This window comes from Montipora foliosa, chromosome 10 (genome assembly GCF_036669935.1).
Source record: "Montipora foliosa isolate CH-2021 chromosome 10, ASM3666993v2, whole genome shotgun sequence".
Classification (NCBI taxonomy): Eukaryota; Metazoa; Cnidaria; class Anthozoa; order Scleractinia; family Acroporidae; genus Montipora; species Montipora foliosa.
Window position 1 is genome coordinate 35,583,878 of NC_090878.1, and position 27,500 is coordinate 35,611,377.

Genomic DNA, 27,500 nt, shown 5'->3' on the forward strand with positions numbered 1-27,500 from the left:
AAACAAATAATTAACTAGACCTAGTGGGGTAAAATGTTCAATTACCTTGCGATGTCCTATAGTTCGTTGAAACTGGTTCAGCAGCAATAATGGATCCCGCTACAAATAAATTAAGGGATAAGCAATACTGGTAGACTATTTGTGTGCTTCCGTCACTCACAACTGCATGAATTACAAAACTAAAACGTAAGAGGAATAGTGAGGTTATCTGAATGAAGACAAAACGGCTGAGGCTCGTTATCGTTGAATACAATAGTTTATGCCTTTCATATGGATATGAAACTCTTCAAAGAAAACTTCTTGTTCATGGACACCACGAAATGAAAACTATCACTGACAATTGCGTAGGAAAACGTACTCGTGTGTAAGCGAGCTTTATTATTTGACTGGATATGAGAGTATCTCAGTCTCTCGATAAATAACTCCTATAAGGAAAAGGTTGAACTTTCCTAAGCACAAATCACTCAAGCCTAGACATATCACAAATTACGTTTTTAGCAGAAGAATTTGAATCACAAATGCATAATACATCAAGAACATCAAATCAACATCAACTAACAATGGTCTTGCTTAGCCTTAGTGAAACTTCAAAGCAAGGAAGCGTTCCGTAATCGCAATTCTAATGGCTGAATTGTTCAATGCAATCTTACTCGTCTTTTGCTTCACGACTGCCTCCATTCTGAATGTAAGAGGAAAAGTGAGACTTACCCCACGCAGGCAAAACTAAGCATATGTAATTTATTACATATTTTTTCAATGAAGAATAGAAAGTAGGATAGTTCGATCAAGCAACAAACAAATAATTAACTAGACTTAGAGGGGTAAATGTTCAATTACCTTGCGATGTCCTATAGTTCGTTGAAACTGGTTCAGCAGCAATAATGGATCCCGCTACAAATAAATTAAGGGATAAGCAATACTGGTAGATTGTTTGTGTGCGTCCGTCACTCACAACTGCATGAATTACAAAACTAAAACATAAAAGGAATAGTGACGTTATCTGAATGAAGAGAAAACGGCTAAGGTTCGTTATCGTTGGATGCAATAGTTTATGCCTTTCATATGGATATGAAACTCTTCAAAGAAAACTTCTTGTTCATGCACAGCACGAAATGAAAACTGTCACTGACAATTGCGTAGGAAAACGTACTCGTGTGTAAGCGAGCTTTATTATTTGACGGGTTATGAGAGTATCTCAGTCTCTCGATAAATAACTCCTATAAGGAAAAGGTTGAACTTTCCTAACTGCAGGTCCTTTAAGACTAGACATATCACAAATTTAGTTGCTAGGAGAGCATTTTAATTACAAACGAAACGTGAAGAACAACAAGCCACGCATACTCGATCAAAGTGTGCAAATTAATGACGCGGACCAAGATAAAATACTGTTATCTAAATAGTTGAATTGAATTCTCTATTGGTTTAAAATAACTGATTATTAATTCCCGCGAGGTTTAAGGTTGTGAAGGGAAAGTAAATATATGAGGCTCTTGTCTTGCTTAGCATTAAGTGAGACTTCAAAGCGAGGAGACATTCCGTAATCGGAATACTAATGGCTGAATTGTTCAATGTTATCTTACTCGTCTTTTGCTTCACGACAACCTCCATTCGGAATCTAACCGGATAAGAAAAGTGAAACTTACTCTACTCATATGTGATTTACTTACTTACTTTCTCGAAGTAGAAGCAGAAACCGGGATAGTTCTGCGGGATAGTTCGATCAAGCAATAAACAATTAACTAGACCCAGTAGTAAGGGAACTAGACGCTACGTGAGCGTAATCCGGGTTACCTGTGGTACATGATACACAAAAACAGAGGGCACTGAGTTGGGTGATATTGAAGGGGCGGAAAAGGGATTTTCCCAGAAGTAATTCTGGATGGGCCAATCCGAAAATAACACAACAAAAACGCCTAGGAATCCAATAGGTACTCCTGGTAACTCCTACAATAGAAGAAGCAGACGTGAGGATCGAGCTCGTATGCGCCATTTTTTAATCATTCCCAGAACTGCTCAGTCAGGAAACGAAACACTTCTTACTCTTGTTTCATTTGCTTAGAAACGAAACGTAATTATTTTAACTTCAGGTTAAGCTGTTTACACAGTGTGGTGTAGTGGTTAATCAATCTAGAATTTGTAATAGCTGTTATTACAGTTGAACCCACGTCTCAATGTTATTTTCAGAATGCGCGAAAACGAGTCTTTCGGATCAAAACAAGTATTTCTTATCGAAGGACTATGTGATTTCTTGATTCTTGACTGTTTTATTCGTTTGCTTTCGAGTAATTCGAGATTTGTCTTCTTTTCAGCAAAAGTTATGACTATTTTAGTGAAGAGAATGCATGTTTTATTAAGTTTCATAGTTTTAACTGCTGACAGTTAAAAACATACAGTCGCTTCTACTGGGCTTTACATGCGTCAAGTTAGCGAACATGTTCACAAGTGGTTGAAGGAGTGTGAATCTTAGTTGTGGCAGGAGACCACCAGTATCATGGGCTCCTGGTTACGGTGCTTTGATGAACAACCTCTGGAGAGTTCCAGAAACGGAGAGGTCGCTACCAAAATTCAACAGCGCAGACAACGCGAGAGCGGAGAGAAATACCCAAAGGATAGCGCAACTCTGTCTAGTTCGGTTATCGTACCGGAAGCTCAAATTTTCACTTCGTGAGAATCCAAAATTTCACACTTTTCAGCTGCTTGCTACACAGACGTTTACATCGCTGTGAATCCTTCTCAACTTTAATTGCATATATTGACTTTTCCTCAAGACATGGTGATTATTTTTATCTCTTGTTTTTTTCCGAGCGAACTGAGCCCCAATTAAGCAAACACACTTTCCTCATTAGTTGAAAACTCAAAAATAATCTATATCCAGCGAGACAAAAAGCTGACCGTTAGTGTTTCAAGTTTTCTGATATTTTAACCAAAGAGTGTCCAGTCATTGAGGTTTAAGTTTCATTTATTTGGGATCTACTATCAGTTTTGAATGAACACCGGTCAAAATTCGAGAAAATTACAATTCAGCACCAGTGAAATGTGAGCTAATGCAACTTACCCCAGAATAGAAAAACAAATTTGGGTCAGAGACATCGCAATTAAGACGGTTAAATCATTTTACGTTTTGCTTCGTTATATAAAATGTATCTATATCGATCATGAAAAACTAACTCGAAAAAAGTGAGGGAAACACGAAACTTTTACTCTCCCATGATTTGTCGCGCACGATCAAATTCGCAAATATTTTAAATCTGTTGCGTCAAATCAGTCATAAGTAAAACTATCTTAGTTGCTGATGTGAGACTTTGCTTTAATATGAGAGAATTTCCTATTAAAGTGGTAAAGAAATAAAAAAAGGTCAGATTAGAAATCGGACCAAAATTAATTGATTTCATTACGTGTGTGAGACTGTATTTCGTCGTGGAAACCAATAGGGTAATTGTTCCCACGGGAAGTAAATATTACTTCTTGATCTAAACAAACAACGCACTTACCTCGGAAGAAACCAAGGTTATTACTGGGAAGTACAGATTAAAAGTGCCGTGTTCGTTCTTCAATATTGCCGGTGGAATTTGTGGCGCGGACGAACGCAGTAGTTCTTCGACTTCCATCATACCACTCACCCAGTGTAATAAGGAGATCAAAAAACACAAAAAGTCCTTGAAATTTTCCAGCGTTGAAACTTAAGTGGAACTTATCTTGGCAAGATGCGGTTGTTTTGAAAAGCCATCAAACTTTTTGGAAATGACCATCTGTCCCGCTCATCGGGCGCGATTGGGCATAGGTTGGCGAAGGCCAAGTTGTTTATGTAGCGTACCGGAAGTTGTTTCGGGTCACTGCAAGGACCTTCGGAAAGTACCAACAATGCAAAAAGGAATAAATTTGTCCCAGTCCGTCAAGTTATTGGAACTTACAAATCCGTTTGTCCCTGTGGGCTCAGGTAAGTGATGAAGTGTTTGATGAACTAATAGCCAGTTGATTGCCATCATTTATCGGAGCCCGTATTCCTGTAAATGTCAGACACCGCGTATTCCGTTAGCAGCTCGCACTGTGTTAAGGATTACGTACCGGCTTGTGATATAAAAGCAGTCTAACCAGATATAAAGCAAAACTCCAGTCTTTGGATACGATTAAATAATAATAATAATAATAATAATAATAATAATAATAATCTTTATTTCTTAAGATAAAAGTACATATCCTAAGTTACAATTAATAAGAAAGAAAAAGAAAACTCTAGAAACTATTTACATATCATATTTAAAAATTATTCTGTTACTAAAAACGTTCTTAAATCTGTCAGTGTGGATTCAAGGGACAGAGACTGACGTATTTCTAAGATTGCACCTCGTTTTCTTTTCCTTAGGTAAAAACTGGAAGAACGGATATTCGATCTTTTTATGTACAGTGTCTTGTCCGCCTTCTCTAGCAAGTCCCCGATATTTACATTCTTGGACGTATACATGTATAACTTTCTTTTCATACACCGGTCTAAGAAATTCTGTTTTACAGAAAGGTCGGAATCTGAGGCACCATAAACCGACAGAGCTTAAGAAAAATTTGGTAAAACTATTGCGTGAAAAAGGTGATCTACTTCCTCCTAGGACATTCCTTCCTTACGTAAAGATCCTAATACGAATAATGACTTGTTGGCCTTAATTACCTTCGCGCGCACGTGACTACAGTATTTACAATTTTGTTGGAAAGTAACACCTAATATGGGTAACTCTGCGCACTGCGGTATATTACTAACTGGCGCGATGTCCTGACTGAAACCTTTCTTACGGAAAATAATCTCCTTGCATTTTGTTGGATTTTCCATTTCCATTTTGTTGGATTTCCAAAGTTTCCATTGATGGAAGAAAAATGTTAGGTTCGTAATGAGCAAAACATATCACATTTCTGTTTACCCTCACCCCTTTCATCCTTCATCGCACCATCAGCCTTTCGCAATTGTATTTGTTTATGTTTTCAAAAATAGCTACAGTTAAATTTGGTACGGCTCCATCTAAAATTACGCGTCTTTGGGATAATTTCTGTGGTGTTAACAGCGTTTGCCCTTTTTTTTTTTCGTTATGAGTGTTCAGTGTCTGTTAGGAAGTCTTTACAAGGACTTGACAACTTTTCCACCCAAGGAACCGAGGCATTTGATGACTTGGACAAACTGGTCGATAAACTGGTTGACTGTGGTAAAACGGAAGTCTGGGCGAGAGAAATGAAGCAACAGCTGCGCTCATCAAAGCAATACCTTAAGAGTGACTACAAGGTATTTTATTTCGTTACAAAATCTAGTATGAGGTTTGGCAGATGAAATCCACGAAAATGGGAGAAACATGATCCACAGCAGGTTTTGTGCACTACTTTCCCAAGGTAAAAATACTGTGATCTTGCTGGATATTTGTACTATATTTTTATTTTTATTATATTTTATTTGAGAGTTAGTATCAGAAGTAAACACCTAATGGAACGTGGGTTTTATTCGAGGGACGCTTAATTCGGAGAATGAGGGGGACGGGGGTGTCACTTATTCAAGAAAAGTATTGCAATTGAAATTGTATACGTAAAAACAACAATTGCGGTTTGTGTTGTCTTTGGTGAGTTTCAGGTCCATGTGGTTCAGTCGTCCAGCATTGCTGATCACTGTAGGACTTACGCCCTAAGTGATTCAACAGACTCTGACTTTCAAGCCTGCTGTGATCACCCACAGAATGAGTCATGCGCGCAGTGCTGCCAGTTGCAGGAAGTCCTAACTACCTTGGAAAGTGAGTGTTCTCATGCACTTTGCAATGAAGAGGAGAAGGAGGACATGCTGCACACTATTAAGCAAGCAACAAATAACATCATGATCTGGAAATCCCATCAGTTGCGCTCCGTTCACCAGGATCAAGCCAAATGTTCTGTTTTAGCTAAAATCAAGAGCAAATCTGATGTGTTCCTTGTTCAGGATTGGGCGATGAAATACATGCCACGGAAATTTCGAGAGCCGCAGTCGGACTGGTTTGCTAAGCGTGGGTTACCATGGCATATTACAGTTGCAATCAGAGAGCACTTTGAGTCTCAAACATTTGTACATGTCTTTCAGAACTGTTCACAAGACAGTGCCGTCGTGGTATCTATAATGCAGGACTGCCTCGCCTCACTGAAGAAGGAAATGCCGGAAATAGCTTATTACAAGCAAGATAATGCGGGCTGTTACCACAGCGGGTATACAATCGTTTCAGCTAAACTAGCAGGTGACATCGCTGGGGAGGTTGTAGAACGGAACGACTTTTCCGACCCTCAAGACGGCAAAGGAGTCTGCGACCGTCAAGCAGCAACTATTAAGGGAGATGTAGGAAGATGTGTTAACGAGGGTCATGATGTGACAACAGCTGCGCGGCTGAAAACTGCCACAGAGTCTGGTCCAGAGTCTCGTGCGAAAGCTAGTTACGTCTCACTTAATACGTCAATTACTCCGCCAGTCAAATGGGAGGGTGTTAGCTTGCTTAACAACTTCAAGTATGAAGAGAGCGAAATGCGTGCGTGGAGAGCGTTCAATGTGGGTCCAGGGAATTTGATACCGTGGTCTCAATTTGAGGGCGTTTTGGAGATCCCGGAAGTTCTAGAAGTGCTTGATCCCCCATCGCAGACCACGCCATCTTCCAAGAGCGTGAGACACAGGTATGTAAAGAAATTATCTAAACGGGATCCAGAAGCAACCAACGAGACCACCAGTCAAGACCAAGATGATGATGATAGTGAAAATGACCAAGCTTCACTACTTTTCTCGTGCCCCGAGGAAGGATGTATAAAAGCCTAGAGCCATTTTACATCGCTACAAGCACATTTGGACACGGGTAAACACAAACGACTCCCTGAACAAGAAACACTGTATGACAAGGCAAAACGAGTTTACGCTTCAAAGCTAATGGATGAAGGTAGTAGGATTCCCACTGTACAGTTACAATGTGAAGAACAGAGCCAATGCTTAACTCCCCTTCCAATGGGATGGGCTCTAAAGACAATCACCAAGAAGGCTCGTCTTACGCAGAAACAGAATGAATTTTTGAAACAGCAATTTGAAATTGGCGAGCAAAGTGGAAGGAAAGCAGATCCGAGTGAGGTCTCAAAATTAATGAGATCTGCAAGGGACGAGTTGGGAGTTCGTCGGTTTCAACCAGAACAAGTTCTAACAGGAAAGCAAATCACTGGATTCTTCTCACGACTGGCAGCAACGAAAAGGCTGGCTCCCAGTACAGTGAACCGTCGAGATTCAGACGACGAGGTCCCAGGAGAAGATAACAGGGCAGCTCTGGCGCAGACGACCCATTCGGAAATCTGTGCGCGTGTGATGAGGGAGGTTTCTCTTCAGCACCCAATTGTATCCTCGTCAGGCTACAATATCTGTGAACTCATGGAAGCGTGCAAGAAAAAACCGACGTTGCTAAGTGTGGACATGTTCCGTAGCATTTGCATTGAACTGGGCTTGGATGTCTCCGATATAACGCAAAGACGAAAGAAACCGTATATCAGTCGTTTGTCGCAGCTTGTGGACGAATGCAGCTGTGCCTCGTAAAACCGAGAGAATTAAATCAGCTATTTACATTTATGCGATTATTTAGTAGGTAATAGGTGAGGTGAGGTGAGCTTTCTATAGAACCTTACAGTCACTGAGCCCCGGGGGGTACTCCCTTATATGGGCTATATAGTTATCCGCCGCCCTAAAGGGCATGGCTTTTCAGCCGTTTTGGTCATAGATAGAGTATCGATTTTGGCCATTTTGGTCATAAACAGGGTCTGGTTTTTGCACTTTAGTCTTGAATTGAGTATGTTTTTTAAGAAGAAGCTACGTTTTCATCATTATCGATAAGATCATCAAAAGCCCTTCATAAATTATGTTTAGGGTAACCGTGCCAGCCGCAACGGTCATTAATAGGGTATCGAATTTTTGCTCAGGTCATAAATAGGGTAAGGAAAATCACAAGTTTTGGTCATAAATAGGGTACGGGTTTTGGAAAGCGGGCTTCACACCTCCACCCAATTTTTCTGGGAGTACCCGCCCCCACTCCACGGGAACCCGAGCCAAATTCTGTACACTGCGTACGTTACTCTAAACTATTAACCTTCACCCAACCATAACGATGCTCGACGAGTGGGATAGATATTCGTAAGCAGCACGTGTAAGTTAGCTGGTTTCTGAAAATATCTACACCGTGCCAAGATAGGCCCATTTCTCCTTAGGTTCCGGAAAACGGTATGACGGAAGTTGGGTTGATTACTTGTTGTACTTTGTTGGTATGCAAGTGAAATTCCACCGAGAATCTAAAGAATGAAAACAAAGTCGCTTTTGAATATGTCGCGAAACCCTCTGCAATACACTCTGTTCATTGAGAGATAAGTGCTTTGGCAAATAAAAAAGAAAAGTTACCCTGGTGTTTGAAAAATAAATTATGTACAATAAAAAACGTTTTCCGACGTTTCGGTTGTATTCAACAACCTTCATCAGGGAAAGTGAAAGATAAAATTTACACGAAAGCTAGGATATAAACCAATGAGCTAATTAAAAATTCTAAAGTTAGTGTCATTTTTTCTTTTCTGCAATAGTCAAATGCAAGTACTCCTTGGGGAGTAGTGCTCCATCGTCTCGGTTGAGGGGGTCTTTAGCACAGTTTATTTCCCAAGCCTCAAGAATTTTCCTTTGTCGCCAGTTATTGTTAGTTCGAAGAATAGTGGCCTTATTCCAAGCGATGTCATGATTTGTTTTTATAACGTGGTCCGCAAGTGCTGATTTTTCTTTTTGTAGCCGTGCGACGGCCTTTTGATGCTCTCCTTTTCTAGTTGTAAATTTTCTTTGCGTTTCTCCGACGTAATTTTTGCTACAAACTGCGCAGGGAATGTCATACACGAGATCTCGAATTTCTTCTTTGCCCATTTCGTCTTTCGGCTTTGGAAATATCTGGCCAATTGTCTTGTAGGGTTTAAAAGTCACTTTGATACCATGATTGTCCAAAACTCTCTTTATGGGTTGGGAGGTCCCGCTAACGTATGGTATTGTGCAATATTTCTCTTCCGACTCTGCACCAGTTAATGGGTGGTTTAATGGAGGTTTAGGTTTGCTGGCATTCAAGATAAAGCGCTTGGGGTATCCATTTGATTGTAATGTAGACACTATTCTTTGTTTTTTTCTTGTTTCGGTCGGATTTTGTTGAGGGAATTTTCTCGGCCCGATCCATTAATGATTTGACCACAGCGCGCTTGTGCATACTGGGATGGTGCAATAAATATGACAGATAGCGATCAGTGTGGGTAGGTTTCCGGTAGACGGTGGTGATTAATTTTCCGTCTTCCTGGTGATGAACCATGGTGTCAAGAAAGGCAATTTTACTCTCATTTTCACGTTCAATTGTGAAAGTAATGCAAGGTTCAACTGAGTTCAAATGTTCCAGGAAGGTCTGTGTACTTCCAGATTTTGCGGTTGTAATCACGTCGTCCACAAATCTCTTCCAAAACAAAGGTGGATTGGTTAGTGAGGCTAGTGCTCTTTCTTCAAGGTCTTCCATGACCATGTTTGCCATTATAGCGGGGAGCCCATAGCTGTCCCATGAATTTGCTTGTAATGCTTGTGGTCATACTGAAAATTGGTAGTTGACAGGCAAAAGTCAAGCAATTTGATAATGTCAATAATGGGTATGGCTGTCCTGTCTTGTAAATTTTCGTCGTTAATCAGGCGATTGTGAGCAACACTAACAGCTACGTCCACCGGAATCGATGTCAACAAAGAAACGACGTCGAAAGAAACAAGTCCGTCGTCATCCTGAAGTTTGATGTCGGTAATACCTTCACAGAATTCAGTGCTGTTTTTGACAGCGTAGTCGGAATTACCAGTCAGGGGTTTTAATATTTTAGCCACATGCTTAGAGAGGTTGTATGTAGGAGTTGATATGAATGAAACAATGGGCCGTAGCGGGCATCCGTTCTTATGGACTTTCGGTAAACCATAAAATCGAGGTGGTAGGCCGTCGGAGCTGTGGAGACGTTTGTATAAATTTTCCCCGATGGTCTCCTCCCGTTTCATTTTCAGGAGTATGCCGTTCATGTCTCTTTCCGTCTTTTTAGTTGGATCTTTTTTTAGGACCTTGTAGGTTGATTCGTCGCCGAGAAGTTCTTTTACTTTCTCACCATAGTCTTTGCGGTCCATCACAACTGTGCAGTTCTCTTTGTCCGCCGAAATGATGAGTCTCGATTTGTCCTTTCGGAGATCTTGTTGGGCTTTCATTTCCGAAGATGGAATGTTTGATGCCGGAGGGTGGGCTCTGCTAAGGACTTCTGAAACTCGTGCTCTTACTGTAAGTTTTTCCTCAGCCGATAGTTTAGTTATACTGTCTTCCACAGCAGCTACGAATTCTGCAGTGGGAATTTTTTTTCGAGCAATGGCAAAATTCATTCCCTTTTGCAATGCTGACTTCTCAGTATCCGTGAGTGGTTTACTTGAGATATTTAAAACCCATTTCTCACAGTTGACGGTGTTTCTAGTGGGTGATTGGTTAGATTTCTCCTCCGATGCTTGTAATTTTCTCGTATGTCCAGCCTTAATTCTCAAGTGTTCCGTATGTTGTAAATTTCGGAAAAGCACTTCAGTTTGCTTCAGATCTTCGGGTTCCATAACAGCGTGCAAGCATTCTGTTAGCCTGTCTTTTTCGCAGGCGAGTTGGCGAATTTTCTTTTGCAGTTGTTCGATTCTCAGCTTCAGAAATTGAAAACCAGTATTCTTTGCCAATTTGTAGCCTTTGGGACATTGGACAGGAGGCCTGATCCTTAAACTTGGTGATAGGATTTGGCGATCTTTGCATCGGTGGTTGAAAAAAGATGACACTTATATCGAGTGATCTTTATCATCGTCTTGTTTAATCGGCGGGCTTTCAGTAAAATTTCTCTGTCGTACTTCTCTAAAATGCTATTAAAACTGGGTTTGTCACCAGGTGGATCCATTGGCAAATAAAAAATATATGTTACTCTGGTGTTTGAAATATAAATTATGTACAATAGAGACTTATCATTTCTGCGGACAAAGGGAACTGCACAGTTGTGATGGACCGCAAAGACTATGGTGAGAAAGTAAAAGAACTTCTCGGCGACGAATCAACATACAAGGTCCTAAAAAAAGATCCAACTACAAAGACGGAAAGAGACATGAACGGCATACACCTGAAAATGAAACGGGAGGAGACCATCGGGGAAAATTTATACAAACGTCTCCACAGCTCCGACGGCCTACCACCTCGATTTTATGGTTTACCGAAAGTCCATAAGAACGGATGCCCGCTACGGCCCATTGTTTCATTCATATCAACTCCTACATACAACCTCTCTAAGCATGTGGCTAAAATATTAAAACCCCTGACTGGTAATTCCGACTACGCTGTCAAAAACAGCACTGAATTCTGTGAAGGTATTACCGACATCAAACTTCAGGATGACGACGGACTTGTTTCTTTCGACGTCGTTTCTTTGTTGACATCGATTCCGGTGGACGTAGCTGTTAGTGTTGCTCACAATCGCCTGATTAACGACGAAAATTTACAAGACAGGACAGCCATACCCATTATTGACATTATCAAATTGCTTGACTTTTGCCTGTCAACTACCAATTTTCAGTATGACCACAAGCATTACAAGCAAATTCATGGGACAGCTATGGGCTCCCCGCTATAATGGCAAACATGGTCATGGAAGACCTTGAAGAAAGAGCACTAGCCTCACTAACCAATCCACCTTTGTTTTGGAAGAGATTTGTGGACGACGTGATTACAACCGCAAAATCTGGAAGTACACAGACCTTCCTGGAACATTTGAACTCAGTTGAACCTTGCATTACTTTCACAATTGAACGTGAAAATGAGAGTAAAATTGCCTTTCTTGACACCATGGTTCATCACCAGGAAGACGGAAAATTAATCACCACCGTCTTCCGGAAACCTACCCACACTGATCGCTATCTGTCATATTTATTGCACCATCCCAGTATGCACAAGCGAGCTGTGGTCAAATCATTAATGGATCGGGCCGAGAAAATTCCCTCAACAAAATCCGACCGAAACAAGAAAAAAACAAAGAATAGTGTCTACATTACAATCAAATGGATACCCCAAGCGCTTTATCTTGAATGCCAGCAAACCTAAACCTCCATTAAACCACCCATTAACTGGTGCAGAGTCGGAAGAGAAATATTGCACAATACCATACGTTAGCGGGACCTCCCAACCCATAAAGAGAGTTTTGGACAATCATGGTATCAAAGTGACTTTTAAACCCTACAAGACAATTGGCCAGATATTTCCAAAGCCGAAAGACGAAATGGGCAAAGAAGAAATTCGAGATCTCGTGTATGACATTCCCTGCGCAGTTTGTAGCAAAAATTACGTCGGAGAAACGCAAAGAAAATTTACAACTAGAAAAGGAGAGCATCAAAAGGCCGTCGCACGGCTACAAAAAGAAAAATCAGCACTTGCGGACCACGTTATAAAAACAAATTATGACATCGCTTGGAATGAGGCCACTATTCTTAGAACTAAGAATAACTGGCGACAAAGGAAAATTCTTGAGGCTTGGGAAATAAACTGTGCTAAAGACCCCCTCAACTGAAATGATGGAGCACTACTCCCCAAGGAGTACTTGCATTTGACTATTGCAGAAAAGAAAAAATGACACTAACTTTAGAATTTTTAATTAACGCATTGGTTTATATCTTAGCTTTCATGTAAATTTTATCTTTCACTTTCCCTGATGAAGGTTGTTGAATACAACCGAAACGTCGGAAAGCGTTTTTTATTGTACACAATTTATATTTCAAACACCAGAGTAACATATATTTTTTATTTGCCAATGGATCCACCTGGTGACAAACCCAGTTTTGATAAGTGACTTGTTTATTTAGATACCCATGCAATATTTACGTTTAGGAGGCATGAATTAAGTTGCTCTTCCGTGATAAATTTGTGTGTCTGTTAGGGCGGTTTGATTTCATCAACATGTTAACTGGCTTATCCAATCTTATTAAAGAAGAATTTCGCACATCAACAACACAGATACTTTAAACTATCACCTGGTTGGGAGTCAATAACTTAACGTGTTTGTACTGTTGTTTTAGCAACGAAGTTGTTCAACTTGTTCGTGCGTGACACAACGAAGCGAGAGCCAGGGTAGATTAGAGTGTGATTTAAGTATGGTGCTCCTTGTCTTTTTTCCTCTTGCACGCGATGGTCAAGTAAGTGCTATTTCTCTAACGTTTCACCGGCGCAACCAATATAAACCCGTTTTGTGATGTCTCTGGCCTTTTCTTGTTGTCGTTGTTTTTTCCTTGCATGGGGGGAATTGTGTTACATCAGCTTACGTTGTAAATTCAATGGCGCTGAATTGTAATTTTCTCGAATTTTGACTGGCGTTCATTCAAAACTGCTACTAGATCCCATATAAATGAAACTGCAAACCTAAACCTCCCTTACTGGACACTCTTTGGTTAAAATATCAGAAGATTTGAAACACTACCCGTCAGCTTTTGCCGCGCTGGATTTGGATTATTTTTGAGTTTTTAACTGATAAGAAAAGTGTCTTTAATTAATCGGGGCTCAGTTCGCTCGGAAAGAACAAGAGATAAAAATAATCACTATGTCTTTTCCAAGGAAGAGTAAATATATGCAATTAAAGTTGAGAAAGATTCACAGCGATGTAAACGTCTGTGTAGCAAGGAGCTGAAAAGTGTGAAATTTCGGATTCTCACGGAGTGAAATATGAGCTTCCGGTGCCATAACCATTTTTCGTGGTTTTCTGCCGTTAAATGAAATATTTCTAAAAACTAACTTGATTCCCTTTAGTTAGTTACCTAGGACTTAAAACTGATAAAGTCTGAGCGAAATCGATTTTTTGACCGTGGCCACATTTTTTTAATTTTCTTTGATTTTTAGGGACATTCACTCTTAATCAATTCATTGGCCGTGTCGGTTGTTGGTAACGGTAAAGTGGTGGAGTTGTAAATCAGGGTAAAATTGAAATAAAAACCATAGAGAACAAAAAAAAAAAAAAAGATGACTGTTTATGGAATGTTGCATCCACGAGCTACATTTTTGGGGGCCGTGGGTTGATTGAATAGACTAGCAAAGTGTCTTTGCGTTGAAGAGCTGGGGCTAGCCTAATACGCCCACGTACACAGGAGACAAGCAAGATAAACAATACGAAACTTTTCGAAACAAAGGCCTGTATTATCTCTGGTTTGTTCCTTGCACCCTTAAAAAAATGGCGGGCCAGCGGATATGCTCATGAGAGAACTAATGCCGCACAGGCGCAGACAGAATGACCCTCTGCTCATAGAATGTGGTACTTTTGGATCAGTCATTGATTTATAATGAAGATTCTCAGGAGTTATTTCGCGATCGTCGCATATATGGCTTTAGTCATCCTGATACTATACAGCAGAATACATCTTGAAAGCCAGATCATTGAAGGTGGAAACAACGACGTCCTCTCGCATCGACCTCCGAATCCCCAAAGACGTGGTTTGCTTATAATCGGACAAGGGCGATCCGGGACGAGTTTTATATCCAAGATGTTTTCAAAAGGTTTGCAGGTAATTCAGTTTAAACCTCTAAAGTTACCTAATTCGGTTACCGTGATGAAGAAGGCTTCTGTTCTTTTGAGAGTTTCAGCCCTCAAAGTTAAGGAGACTGAAAAAAATGCTCGGCATCACAGGGTCATGTAGGCTTGAACAAACAACGATTACAAGAAATTTCCATCCAAATTTCCTCAGTGTCAAAGATTATATTTCGTGTGGAAATATTCTTTTTCTTTTGGAGTTTCTGGCCTTCTCGACACGTTAAGCTGTCAAAATCTACGAAAAATATCCTCTGGCGCCCAAGTTACATATCATTGATGTTGTGGAAACCCAGTCAACTATGTGAGCCGGAATCATGAGAAGTAGACGCTTTCTAAGTCGGCTTTTTAATCATGCAAATGTCCTCGATTTCTGTATGGACAACCCTCTTTTCTCGAGGGTAAACCTTTGAAATATTGCTAAAAGAACGCAAGAAAAATAGCAAATGATTAATTCAATGATATTCTGCGGAGCGAAACCAAATACGAATATTTAATTGAACCATAAAATAAGAGAGTCTAACAGCACTGCTGGATTGTAAAAATCTCGTAACACCGATTTTTGAGACGTCGTTGTTACCCATGTAGCCGTTTCGTCGTTTACCTTCAACGCTAAACGCGATTCTGATCACATGCAGTTTTTGGAATAGTAAGGGCAGACCATTATGAACTAGTAGTAATCAAGGATTATTGAAGTGTGTTCGAAAGTCGAAAGACTTATAAGTAGCTAGGATAGTGTGAGAGAACTCAGCCAGTGAGACTTTTAGGAGTAAAGAATACGCAATAACTGACGAAGTTACTTGTTCGACAAATTGTTTAGAATGACCATAAAAGAAAGCTAAACACAACGTTGTATTCAGAGCAAATTTTAGGTATGATTCTAAAATACACGAAAAAAACTGTAACTGTCACAGTGTTGTCCTTGTCGTTCTCCAGAGCAATGATTTGCGTGGGTTGTGGAAAACCTAATAAAATTTTCAATAGTGTTAGGCATTTACTTCTGTTATTTATCCATCTGAATAATGAAACTAAAAACCAAGGTGGCATGGTAAGTCAATAATGAATCATTAAAAATACCGCCACTGAGGCAGCGAAGAGTAAGAATGTCAATGTATTGCTAAAGCATTGGAGTATACACATATACCTTCTGTTTGGATGCAGATTAATAAAGACAACTTTAAATACACTGTGTTAAGTTGGAGATATGATGCAATTGTTGGAAAAAGTTCAATTAGAGAAGAATTCCTTAGGTTCAAATTATATTAAATGGCTTGCCGTGATTTTCCTGTAACGGGAAAACTTTTAAAGGATCACGATATTTTTATTTACTTGCCCTCAACACTGCACATCTTCACGTAAAAAAAAAAAAATAATAATAATAATAATAATAATAATTAGAAATTTGACCAATGCTTGATTGTCAAGAATCATTTGAAAGGGAGATTGTTGCGTATTTTATGCTTTAATTCAACCCTCCAAGTTGCGACCATTTTAGACCCCATGGCGACTAGGATTTTGGAGCTGGCGACTAACTTGAATCGGAAAATTCCGGACAGAAAAAGATGCTGTGAGCGTTATGAATTCACTTGTAAAATCTAAGTTCATCTGTCATTTGTGATTTTAACCTACTGAAATTGAGACTAAAATGAAATGAAAGTTCAACCGTCTGATTCCAAGAACCCAAGATCGGCAGTATGACAAAGAACAAAGCTACAGTATGCTAATTTTGTTCGCGACAAACTTCGCTCCACTTCACTGAACTTTTGGACGTGATAATTTTGCCTTTGAACACGAGACAATATGCACAAAATTCAAAAAGAAGAGAAACTGTTAAAGCTTTGAAATAGATTAGAGATTTGGAAAGGCCGACAGTGACCGGATTTACAGTGTATTAATTTTGAGAAGTACATTTTGAAACAGCGGAAGCAAAAAAAAAAAAAAAAAAACACGTCCAAAGCAAAACTTGCAAGCGATAAATAGTGCGAACATTTGCCGTATTTAAATTGTTCCATAACCATAAAATATATGATAAACACTGCAATGGAAAGCGACTTCGCAGTTGTAAAGATATCATCCACTTGTGAGAGTGAATTAGAACCTGGATGTGTTTTTTTAAGTCTTGTAAAATGTCACAGTTTTCATCGATACAAAACAATATTCAAGCATATTATTTCGCATTCGATTTGCATGCTTTAACGCTTGAATTGCTTGTAATACTTAAAACACTTCAAGCGTGAACACTTCTGCTCTTGTTAATCCAACTGAAGTTTTCTATTTTCATTATTCAAGCAGAGAACTCGTTTCAACATTTGAGTAAAAGTAAAAGTTTGCGTTAAGTTTTGATCAGTAATGCCGCCACAGCGATGATGTTGATATACGTTAGATAACACTTTCCACCATTTGGTTGCTGCAGTCCATAAGGTATAATTTGTACCATCTACACTTACGTTTTGCTCTGTAAATGTAATTAAAATTCACAATATTCTTGGTTTTGTGAAGTGATGGCTTTTGGTTCAGTTTTCATTTTAAATGGTGGTAATTTCGCACGGACTCGCGCTTTATTTTTTGGCGCGAGGATTTCACAGCCAGATCAGTATGCTTGTGTAAAGAAACTGTTATTGACTGTCTGTTATTGTCTGTTTCTTCTGGTACACTCTTGTGTTAACTGACTTGAATGAGTAATTTTAGCAAACATGGTTAGTGGAGTTCACGAAGACCTGTTAACTCTTCAAAAGAAATTGACTGTGGGAGACGCCAGCTTGTCATTGAAACGGTATGTGGAAGAACTGCAACAGAAATATGAAAGTAAAGTGGAGCAAGGCTCTGGATGTGACTTGAAAGATCAAACTCTAATGAGCGAAGATAACATTGGCTCTGCCTTAATTTCAAAGGAAGAAGTGCTGATAGAAACTGTCTCTTCAATTTAGCATCAATTTTACTTGTAGCTGTCGAGTCGGCCGGCCACATGCTCAGATTGCTTACTGCAGTGGAGCTGTTTCTGAATCCCCAGTATCATGCTAACCACCCGAAATTAACTGAAGCTAAAACGTCCTCAAATTTCTCTGACACCACGTTATTTTCTTTGCTGTTAAGTGACAGTGGACAAAAAGAGTTCAAGCTGAGGCCATGGCAACTTGCAAATTGGGAAAGTGAGGCACATTTCTTGATGTAATGGCAGTAGCAACTGTGCTAAGGCGACCTCTTTTCTCCCTGTATCCCTTATTTGAGTCTAATAACGGGATACGACCACTTTTAAATTGTGTTTTGCAGCCCCGTGTCACAACTGGGAAAGATAGTGGAGCATTCTATATCTTGTGGTCAAGGGAAGTTCTTGATAATCAACCTGGCGTGGCATTCTAGTCCAACCATTTTGTTCCAGTCATTTCCATCTCCCAAATACCCAGCCAGGCATGACTGCCAACAAGGATACGCCTTCCCTTAAAATTAAGGCTTCACCTGCATCAGGCAAGCAAAAAGGAATCTCTAAATTCTTCCAGCCCGCTACACGTTCTACGAAGAGGTCTTCTTTTCAAGCTGGTTTAACATGAGCTAGTGAAAATGTCTGCGTCCCGAGTGAAAAGGTGCCAAATCAGTCAGTTGTTACAATAAGCAAATTTCAAGGTTCTTGGAAAGTCGAATTCCCATGGGTTATTTACGATGTTGGCTCCAACACTATGTTCTGTGATTTCTGCCAGAAGCCTGCAGCAAAAATTGCTGGTAAAACTGATTTAAGTTTCAGGTTCAAAAACATTCAAGAAGGAGACACTGAAGAAGCATGGTGAAAGCCACAGTCATTTTCATGCACCTGACCTTGTAATTAATGAACAACGCCCAGTGACACAAGGACCTCTGTTCAAAGGTCTCAAGAAAGCTGCTGAGAAGGTGGAGGAATAAGCATTTAACGAAGTGTCGGTAAAAATAAGCACTGCCTACTTCATTGCCAAGGAAGAGCTGCCATTCACAAAGTTTCCTGGTCTACTTCAGTGGCATTAAAATCAGCAACACCTATGCAAATGACACAAAATGAGCAGAAATGGTCTCAACTGTTGCCACTCTAATAAAGGAGGAAAATGCCTTTAAACTAAAAAATGAGGCAAGGTACATTTCTGTTATGATTGATGGTGCGACAGATACCTCCAGCACAGAAAATGAAACTGTTTATGCAAGATGTGTAAATGATGGTCGACCAGTTAACCTTCTGGTGGGACACACACCTGTGGAGCATGCTCATTCAGATGGTAAGTATGACGTCAGTTGAAGTAGAACAATGAAGCAATAGGTGGGCCATGTAAAATTGTAAGACAAAGCTTATCATAATAAAATTGATTTTAGAACCTTTAAAAAGAAAAAAAGGTAATAGTTTAATTTCAGTTATTAAACATAGGAGTTGGATGTAAGACTTTTCCAAAGAAAATTTGTATCTCATATACTCTATCCTTGTCAGGTCTTGTGCAGGTTGTTGATGGCTGTTTTAAAGGCCTTGGTTCCTGGCTATGGAAGAAAAGCATGAAAGGATTTGGTGCAGATGATGCATCAGTAAATCTGGGAAAACGACAAGGTGTGGCAGCTATTCTGAAAAGAGAAATCTTTCACCTGGTTGATATCCACTTCCTGCCACATGGGCTGGAACTCTCAATGCTTGAAATGCAACGAGAATGTGAATTTGTTCAGAATGTGTATGATATTTTGCACCCGGTGTGGAAAACATACCATTGTAGCCGGAAACTTGGGCGAGATTTAGATGCATTAGGGAGAGCGCTTGGACTGGATGTTCTTAAGCCTAGACCTGTGAAAGGCTCCAGGTGGCTTTCTCATGTCAGTGGAGCTCTACAAGTGTTCATTAAGCCCCAGAAGGGTGGAAACGTGTCCTGTGATCCAGCACAGTATGCCGCCGTCCCTACGCACTTGGAACACCGTGCGACAACATCAACTAAATCAAAGGTGAAAGGGAGAGCCAAATTCATCACCAAGGCCATGAAAACAGTGTCTTTTGTATGCTTTTGCCATTTTGTTGCTGACTTGTTTGACGTTCTTAGCAAGCTCAGTGTTCAGTTTCAGCGAAATGAGCTCATCCTATCATGTGCTGTATCTCTTTGGTAGGAGACTGTCTCAAACATCACTCTCCTTTCTAAGCGACCTGTTCCGGGAGGAAGACTTCACACTTTCATGAGTATCTTACAGGCTTGTAAAGGTCCTTTCATGTTTCAGGGCATCATTCTGTCTGGAGATGCCAGCGGTCTAACTCCTGTTGAAATCACTCACACAAATGGTGTAGGGACCCAGATAAAAAGAACTACAGATCTCTGTTTATCTGGATTGAAGCAAAGATTTGATGTCATGCTGCAAACATCTGACATCAACAAAACTGCACTGGCACCTTGTGGTTCAAACCAAGCTATTACGGGCTTTTTGGTCTTGCATGGCCTTCAAATCGATGTGACCTCATGGATTTTGGGCAAAAGCCAATTGAGTTCCTTGACAAGTGGTTTCAGCCAGTGCTTGAGAGTAAGGGTTGCTGCATCCCAGCCATAGCACCCCAGTGGGTATCTTTAAAGATCTTAGTCAGCACCCAGTTTAAAGACAAAAGCTATGAAGATTTATGGGCCATTTTTCTCACAAAGACACCCTACAAAGAAGATCTAAAGGATGTTCTTCACCTGGTGGAGATTCTGTTAGTCCTTCCCACCTCTGCTGCACAATGTGAAAGGGCCATTTCAGCCCTGAACAGAATCAAAACTGATTCCCACTCCTGTTTGGGTGGTCAAACACTGGAAGAATTGATGAGAATCTCACTGGAGGGCCTTTCACTCGCAAACTTTGACCCTTAACCTGCTGTAAATGCCTGGTTTCAGACGTCGAAAAGAGTACGAAGGCCCTTTCTTAAATCTTGAACTCCATGTGTCTGTTTGGATCAACTGCAGTGTATGGTTTACAAGGGATTGTCCCAGCTTTAACTGTTTGAAATGTTCTAGTCATTCTTTAATGACTATCAAAAAGTGAGTGATTATTAATCAATACAACGTTTGTCTGAGGACATCTGTGTTTACATCTGAAACCATTATCGATTGTAAAAGATGTATTAAAAGTGAAAGCCAATGTGAAATGTGTGAATGGAACTGTGATCAATTCATAATCAATACTGTGGCTTCATGTAAATTTTAGCTGATGATCTGATGGTTCTTTTTATATGATCTTCAACAATAAAATATTATGTGATTCACTTTTCATTGAACTACTTCAATTCACTTATTGGCTCAAGGATAGCACTTTAATCAGTTATTATTACTGTATATATATTTATTAGTTAATTCTGATTAATTAACTAATTTGCATATTTTGGCGACTAAAAAAATTCACTGGCGACCAAGGAAAAATGTTCAGTGGCCAAATGGCCACTAAGGAAAAAAGTTAACTTCGAGGGTTGTCTATTATTCAACGAAAAGTTTTTTCAGGAAAGGGTTTGATCCTGAACTCCGATGAGAAATTTATTTAGTTGCATATAGTTTTTGAAACGGAGTGTGGTGCTTGTTTACATGCACAGAATGAAATAGGAAGGGTTTTTTGGCCTGTAATAGCAAACATGTTTGCTTCAATTGCCTTTTTGGCTCCTTTGCGGGTTTATCGTGTCGTGTGAATATTAGCGGAGCTCCGCGCGCGCCAAAGGCAAGCGCGAGCGGAGCAACACAAAAAATTGGGGTTTTACAGCCATGACGTCATCGGCCGTACGTACGTCCACCCCTTCATGTATGCCAATGTGACCCGTATCATGCTAGTTTATAGCATACATCTCCATGTTTTGATCAATTGGCACCTGTCAAAACAAGGTATCCAATGACAAGTATCACGTGACAACATCGCGAGTTTTTTCCAAGATTGTAAAGTTAAGAAAATGGAAAAGAGTTATGGTAGATTCATTGGCCCAAATGATCCTCTTTACCAACTTTTACGGCATGATATGTTGCTTAATTTGAGCTATTGCCGTTTCCAATTATGGGATCATAATTAGCAATGGCGGACAGTGCTAATCAGTGAGTAGCAAGTGACCAGCATGGTTTTTAATGGCGTTATAGAGCCAGAAATCGACATATATTGCCTTCTTAGCACGCAATAAGGAATTCTGTTTACGCGAAAGATCACTGAAAAGTGCAACGTTTTGAAATCGTCTGTTTATAGAATTTAGAAAAAAAAAGACTTTTAAGGAAAGACAAAGCGTAGGAGAGAAGCACGCTAGACGCCGTCCAAGTAAGCTGAATATTCGGCAAAATAGTCATCATACAAAGTTTAAATGCATATGCATCCACAATGTATGACAGTGCGGATTGTATTTAAGAAATAAAGGAGCATACCAAATACCAGCTGTAAATCACACGTGTTGTGTTCTTGAGAGAAAGAGAAAACTTTTTCAAGTTGGCCACGCAGACATACTTGCGTTACAGTAAGTGCATGTAACACAATTTAAACAATAAAGAACATAATGACTCAGTTTTTGGTGGAATCACCTTCATGGTTTGCAATTTCACAACACAATGAACCTAAAACGATGATTTAAGGCAGTTGGCACGATTAACAGAAGAAAATGTAGTCATTTCAACGGTTAACAACGAATAACGTTCAAGTCACCATCTATTGTTTCCATTGTGTCTTCCTTTTAACCGTTGAAACTATCTGTTAATCGTTGAGATGAGAGATAGATAGTTTATTTAAAAATCACATTGCAGCTACAAAAGCTGAATTAAGTAATTTTTTACAAGTCTTGGAAAAATTAAGAACTATTTACATGAATTTTGTATAATATAATAATGTAACCTAGATCTCGAATGTATAGTTTTCTACATTAGAGACTAGATGAATCTTATATATATATAGAAGTAAATGGATATGAAATATTTATAAGAATTTGATAAAAAAAAAAAACCTAAGTCTGAATTCAATTTATGGCAGCAGTCATAAAAATATCGTTTGAAACCAAATCTAATTATTACATTTGCGAGCCATGGCAAAGATGAACGTGTTTTTGGTTCGATTTGTTTTCAAATGTGGGATGGCGAAAGGGCGATGGCTTCTCAGATTATATTTGGGTTCGTTCCTAGGAGGCAGCAAGCTATTTAATTTGTGACCAGTATCAGAGCAAATCTGGTCGAATAACTTACTGCACAAAAGACTGTGGTGTTGGGTAATAGGCGTTATGCCCAACAAGCCGCAAGCACTTATGTAGCCCGTGCGGGGCAAAATTATCGATAGCGCCCTTTTATCGATACGCACGAGCTCATTCTTCAAGTACTGCGGCAGGGCGTTATAGAAAACGGGCACAGCATAGTCTACCCCGGAACGAACACAAGCTTTATAGAGAATAACTAGATCTGAGGGGGGCACTCGCGCTCTTTTAAGTTGAACCAGGAAATACAATTTTTTACTGGCCTTCTTAATGATCTCATTTGCATGCGCGTTCCATGTGAGATTGTCACCGATAGTTAACCCTAACAATTTAGCGTTCTTAACAACCTCGAGCTCTTTGCCGTCAATAGTTATGGCGTCAAAGCACTCGGGATCCCGAGCAAAAGAAATACGCATCTTTTTGCACTTGTCAGGATTAAGGACAACTCTGCTTAATCGTTGTTTTATTGAATGGTTGGCGTTAAGTTGTCTTCGTAATGATCCTCTAACATAGACCACGGTTAAAAACTTATCCTAAGCCCGAGAGTTGCAAAACATCTGGAACCTGGCGGGATTTCTCGTTGACGTTTCTTCGGGATTTGATAATTAAAATCAGGAACCCATTACCCGGAGCCTCCATCTTCCATATTAACCCTCTGAATCAACCCTGTCCCGTATCTTTCTATTTTTAGAAGCACCTCGCAGGGGAGCTTTACTGGGTGTTTTCACAATAGCTGATCATAACAGACCTATGGTCAGCCATTTATTACGTCACATACGTATGTTCTCAGTCACATACGTCAAAATGTAGTAGTTCTAAAAATAGAAAGATACGGGACAGGGTTGACTCAAGGGTACAATACAGATGGAAGCTCCGGGTAATGGGCTCCTGTTAAAATGGAGTGCTTAACACCGCACAGTCAAATAATACTACTTATTGCATTTGCAGCCTCCCTCTGTGGGAAGAAAGTTTCTTTGAATTCTCTTGAATGAAAAACATGCTCATAGCCTTGCAACCAATCCATAACTAAGCGACTACAATAAGTGGAGTAATCAACAACCTTCCGAACTGTCATACACGCAATTGTCTCCATTTTGTAACAAACGTTAAGGGTACCTTTTTGTCCCAAAAACCCTCACGCAGCAGTCCAGTAAGATTCAAACTACACCAGTATAGAGATTCTCACAAGATCTACATATCAAACTGTCCATGGTCATTGAAACTCTTTGAATTTGATTACATTCATGAAAATATGAATTATACAATCTTGGACAAAATTCTTGGGAAAAATTCTATCTTAAGCATCATTTGCCACTCACTGGAAAAATACATTGGTCCTTCCCCCCTCTCCCCATACCAATGTTGATATTGTGCTGCAAAATACTGTGCAAGCCTTTGGTCGTTTTTTCAACCAACATTGGAATGAGGGGAGGGGGGAAAGTAGGAAGAATTTAATGTTTATCACACAGACAATTAGAGCGTCACATTTCCCCAACGAGTTTTGTCCAAGATTGTAGCATTAGCCAAGAGCTCTATCTTTATTAACTAACATTAGTCACTTATTTTCTCCTTTTATTTACCATTATTTGTCACATTAATTGTCTTTAACCATTAATTAGTTACTTACGTTACTTATAAAAAGTTCGAATTTGTACTTAACAGCCACGTCTTAAGATGTATGTTGAGGCATACGAAACTTTCAGTAAATAATTTCAAACAATGCGGTTGTTTATAGTGTTTTTCACTGCTGTTTGCGTCCTATTTTTGATTAAGCTAAGATGGCCAAAGAAAAAGAATATATACGACATGGTTTATATGGACAGACGGGTTACACCACCTCCATATAAACAGGGTCTCAATCGAGTTTTATATGGAGTAACCATGGTGGACCAATGGGTGGCTGGTAATCAACGAAAACATCTCGAGTTCGCTTTGCGATGAAAGCGCTTACTTTTCACCCATACGTATTTCCATGTGAAAACATCTCCTGATGTACTTGAAGTGCTTAAACTGCTGACATGGATTTAACAGTGACATCATCAAATTCTAAAATCAGAATCGCAAGGTGTTTTAGTTTTTTTTTTTTTTTTTTAATCAAGAGTTGGTTGAAGATGACCTAGAAATAAATCTTTTTATTTACGTTTCCAGCTCCATGACGTCCTTTCTTTCTAAAATAAAAAAAATTTGAATTTCCGAATTGTCACCTTGCTTGGCACCATGATATAAAGTTGATTGGTTGAAAAAAATGTCTATGCTTATAAAACTCAGCAGTCTGAGCGTTTCAAGTAGAATAGGAGATCTCTTCATACACATATATTTTATCTCATGAGCAAAAAGTGAGCACTTTCATCGCTAAGTGAATTCCAGATGTTCGTGTTGATTTCTGGCCGCCATATTGGTGCACAAAGGTGGTGCAACAGCATGGCGGCTCCATAAAAAACCCAGGTCCTAGAATAGTAATATGCGATGGGTGCGATGGGTGTGATAACCTGTTGGCTAAACGATGTAGACTGTGCATGCTTGGTTTGAGACTTCTGGATGTTGGCGGCGCCCGGTCATGATTGCTGCTGCGGTCTGTATCATACCAGTTGTACGGTTATGCTGATCGTGATTTAGAAATAAGAGCCGCTGGCGTTCAGTAGTTTAAAGAGAGCATGAAAAGAGGTTCATAAAAAGAATATGGATAGGTCATGGCTGAAAATTTTAACAGTGATGCTTATGGGAGGAATATGGGCTAGTCAGATAATGATACAAGCTGTGGCAGAAGCAATGAATTTTAGCGGAGCTCCAGGTGCCGAATGCGCGCACTCGGAGCACCGTATTGTAGACATAGGACACATAGGGGACATGAATTATGTTGCAACTTTCATAACTGAAATAAATGATGAAGAAACCAAGCTGATGATGCAACTACCGTACCTCCCGATTTAGAATCAGCCCAACAGCTTTTCCCCTTGGTGGCCAAATTTAAAGAGTTATATTGTTTAAAAGTAATTGCCTCAAAGATTGAAGGACTTTGAATAGGGTCTTTCAAGAACAATGAAACTTCGACTCTAGGAATTAAATGGGAAATGGCCCAAGAACCAATAAAGGCCCTTGAAGCGTTTTTACTTATGATAAAACATGCAGCTCATGAAAAATTTCTCCAAGAATCTCGACAATATAAAAAAAGTTGATTATCATCTGGTCCTTGAGGGAGCTTTCTATTTATGGAAAGGTCACCTTAATTAAATCACCCCTTATACCAAAGATCTTTTTTTTTTTACGAGTGGATGCGCGCATGCGCAGGAACGAGTATCGTGATGGGGGAAAAGAGCGTTAAATCCTGTTAGCAAAATGAATTATCATGTGGTATTCAAAAGAGGAATGGCACGAGTATAAGTGATGTTCGGAAGAGAAGAAAAGGAATGGCGCGAGAGATACATGGTTTATTTATTTCACGCTACTTACATAAAATTAACATAGAAAGAAGAGTATAGTCACTACACATGATTACAAGATAAAATAATTACAGTGCGAGTTATAAAATGAGTATGATGGTCAAAGTAGCGAAGGCTTTCTAGTTGACCACCACAACTGGAGTATGATGGAGTGTAGAGAAATGTTTACACATCGGCTTTTTACCGACTTTTTTATGGTAAAAAGTTAGGTTAGAAGAACTGGGATTGATGGACTTGCTTTAATACAGTACCATGCTACCACGGCCGGCAGTTCAAACTTTGCAAATATTAGTCTGACGCCTTTCATTCGGGTTGTGCTTCGTAATCACTTCATTCTTCATCAACAAATTATGCGGTGAGTTTTCTTTCAAAAAAACTTTTGTCTAAAGCTTAAGCTACTTTTGGTCTTAAATTGTACGTTCCCTTCCTAAATTAGTTAAGTATATTCGTGAATTTTAAACAAAAGAAGTTTCTTAAATTAAGAATTCTGTTCTTCGTGAAACCTACCGCAGATTTTCCGGACGAGCCGAGGCGCCATTGTCTTTTCAGTTCGGGGGGCTTGATCCACAGACAAAGTAATTACAGTGAGGGAGCTTTTACGGTCGATGAGACGTTGGTTAACTGACTCGAGATGTCAGCGAACTGATAGTTGGCAAAACGACTAGTTAGTGACAAGAAGGAGGCAAGTTGCATGTTTCCAACAGAATTAATTAAGCTTAGTTCTTCGAATTTGCAAGAGTCGCTTGTCGCGGAAACCAGTAGGGCTTTATAATAAGACTAATGGCTGTTAGGAAGAATGTTAGCTAGATCGTACGTAAGAAATTGTCGCTCAATATTCATATTTAACAGTTAAAGATCTGTATGCATTTAATCGAAGTTTATATTTCTTTGATCATCAAACCAATGTACTACGCAGATAACCTAGCTGAGCAGTATAACAAAACAAACAGCTGTCAAAATTGAGTCAAACATTCCTATGTGTGATACCGGTGTCTGTCTTTTTTAAATTAAAGTTCTAAGCATAAGAAATCGCCAGTTGTATGTTTGAACTGTGTTATTCAAATTATGATAAGCTCAGCATCAATAAGCATAAGCATACGGGTTACCTGCTTCTGTTGAGAAGACATCGATGTCCGATGATTTAGAATTAAACCCAGGTCCCTCAAAGGGGTGTTGTCAAATGAATCCTTGGACATCATTATTATGATGAAGATTAGCTGAAAACGAAATGAGACTATTATTTTGATGTTCATGGCAGAGGCGACTGTTTTATTTAGAGTTGTTTC

The 27,500-nt window shown here is 39.6% G+C and overlaps 4 protein-coding genes and 1 pseudogene across 5 annotated transcripts in view; 3 read left to right on the top strand and 2 right to left on the bottom strand.

Moving 5' to 3' along the window:
• The window catches only part of LOC137973997 (uncharacterized), a 31,459-nt gene extending 29,726 nt beyond the window's left edge, over positions 1-1,733 (bottom strand). The window contains exons 1-3 of one of the 2 annotated variants that reach the window (XM_068820913.1): positions 1,672-1,682; positions 838-891; positions 46-99 (exon numbers count right to left, since the gene is read on the bottom strand). The gene's annotated coding sequence lies outside the window, so the exon portion shown is untranslated. Of the gene's footprint in view, positions 1-45; positions 100-837; positions 892-1,671 lie in introns of both variants that reach the window. The other variant, XM_068820914.1, reaches the window with a different exon arrangement.
• Positions 1,734-3,861: 2,128 nt separating this feature from the next.
• On the top strand, positions 3,862-7,552 carry LOC137972856 (uncharacterized; annotated as a pseudogene).
• A 1,998-nt stretch (positions 7,553-9,550) lies between these two features.
• Positions 9,551-10,639, bottom strand: LOC137972857 (uncharacterized). Its single transcript, XM_068819552.1, has one exon. It carries the CDS (start codon positions 10,637-10,639, stop codon positions 9,551-9,553), a length of 1,089 nt encoding a protein of 362 aa, XP_068675653.1.
• Positions 10,640-11,064: 425 nt separating this feature from the next.
• On the top strand, positions 11,065-11,688 carry LOC137972858 (uncharacterized). Its single transcript, XM_068819553.1, has one exon. The coding sequence runs from the start codon at positions 11,065-11,067 to the stop codon at positions 11,686-11,688; it is 624 nt and encodes a 207-aa protein (XP_068675654.1).
• Positions 11,689-14,311: 2,623 nt separating this feature from the next.
• The window catches only part of LOC137973408 (carbohydrate sulfotransferase 3-like), a 26,501-nt gene continuing 13,312 nt past the window's right edge, over positions 14,312-27,500 (top strand). The window contains exon 1 of the mRNA XM_068820205.1: positions 14,312-14,596. Within this exon, the coding sequence (XP_068676306.1) occupies positions 14,375-14,596 (222 nt within the window). The 5' untranslated portion in view covers positions 14,312-14,374. The remainder of the gene's footprint in view (positions 14,597-27,500) is intronic.

Coding starts and splice junctions, on each gene's coding strand:
- LOC137972857 (XM_068819552.1), bottom strand. CDS start 10,639: ATGGAACCCGAAGATCTGAAGCAAACTGAAGTGCTTTTCCGAAATTTA.
- LOC137972858 (XM_068819553.1), top strand. CDS start 11,065: ATGGACCGCAAAGACTATGGTGAGAAAGTAAAAGAACTTCTCGGCGAC.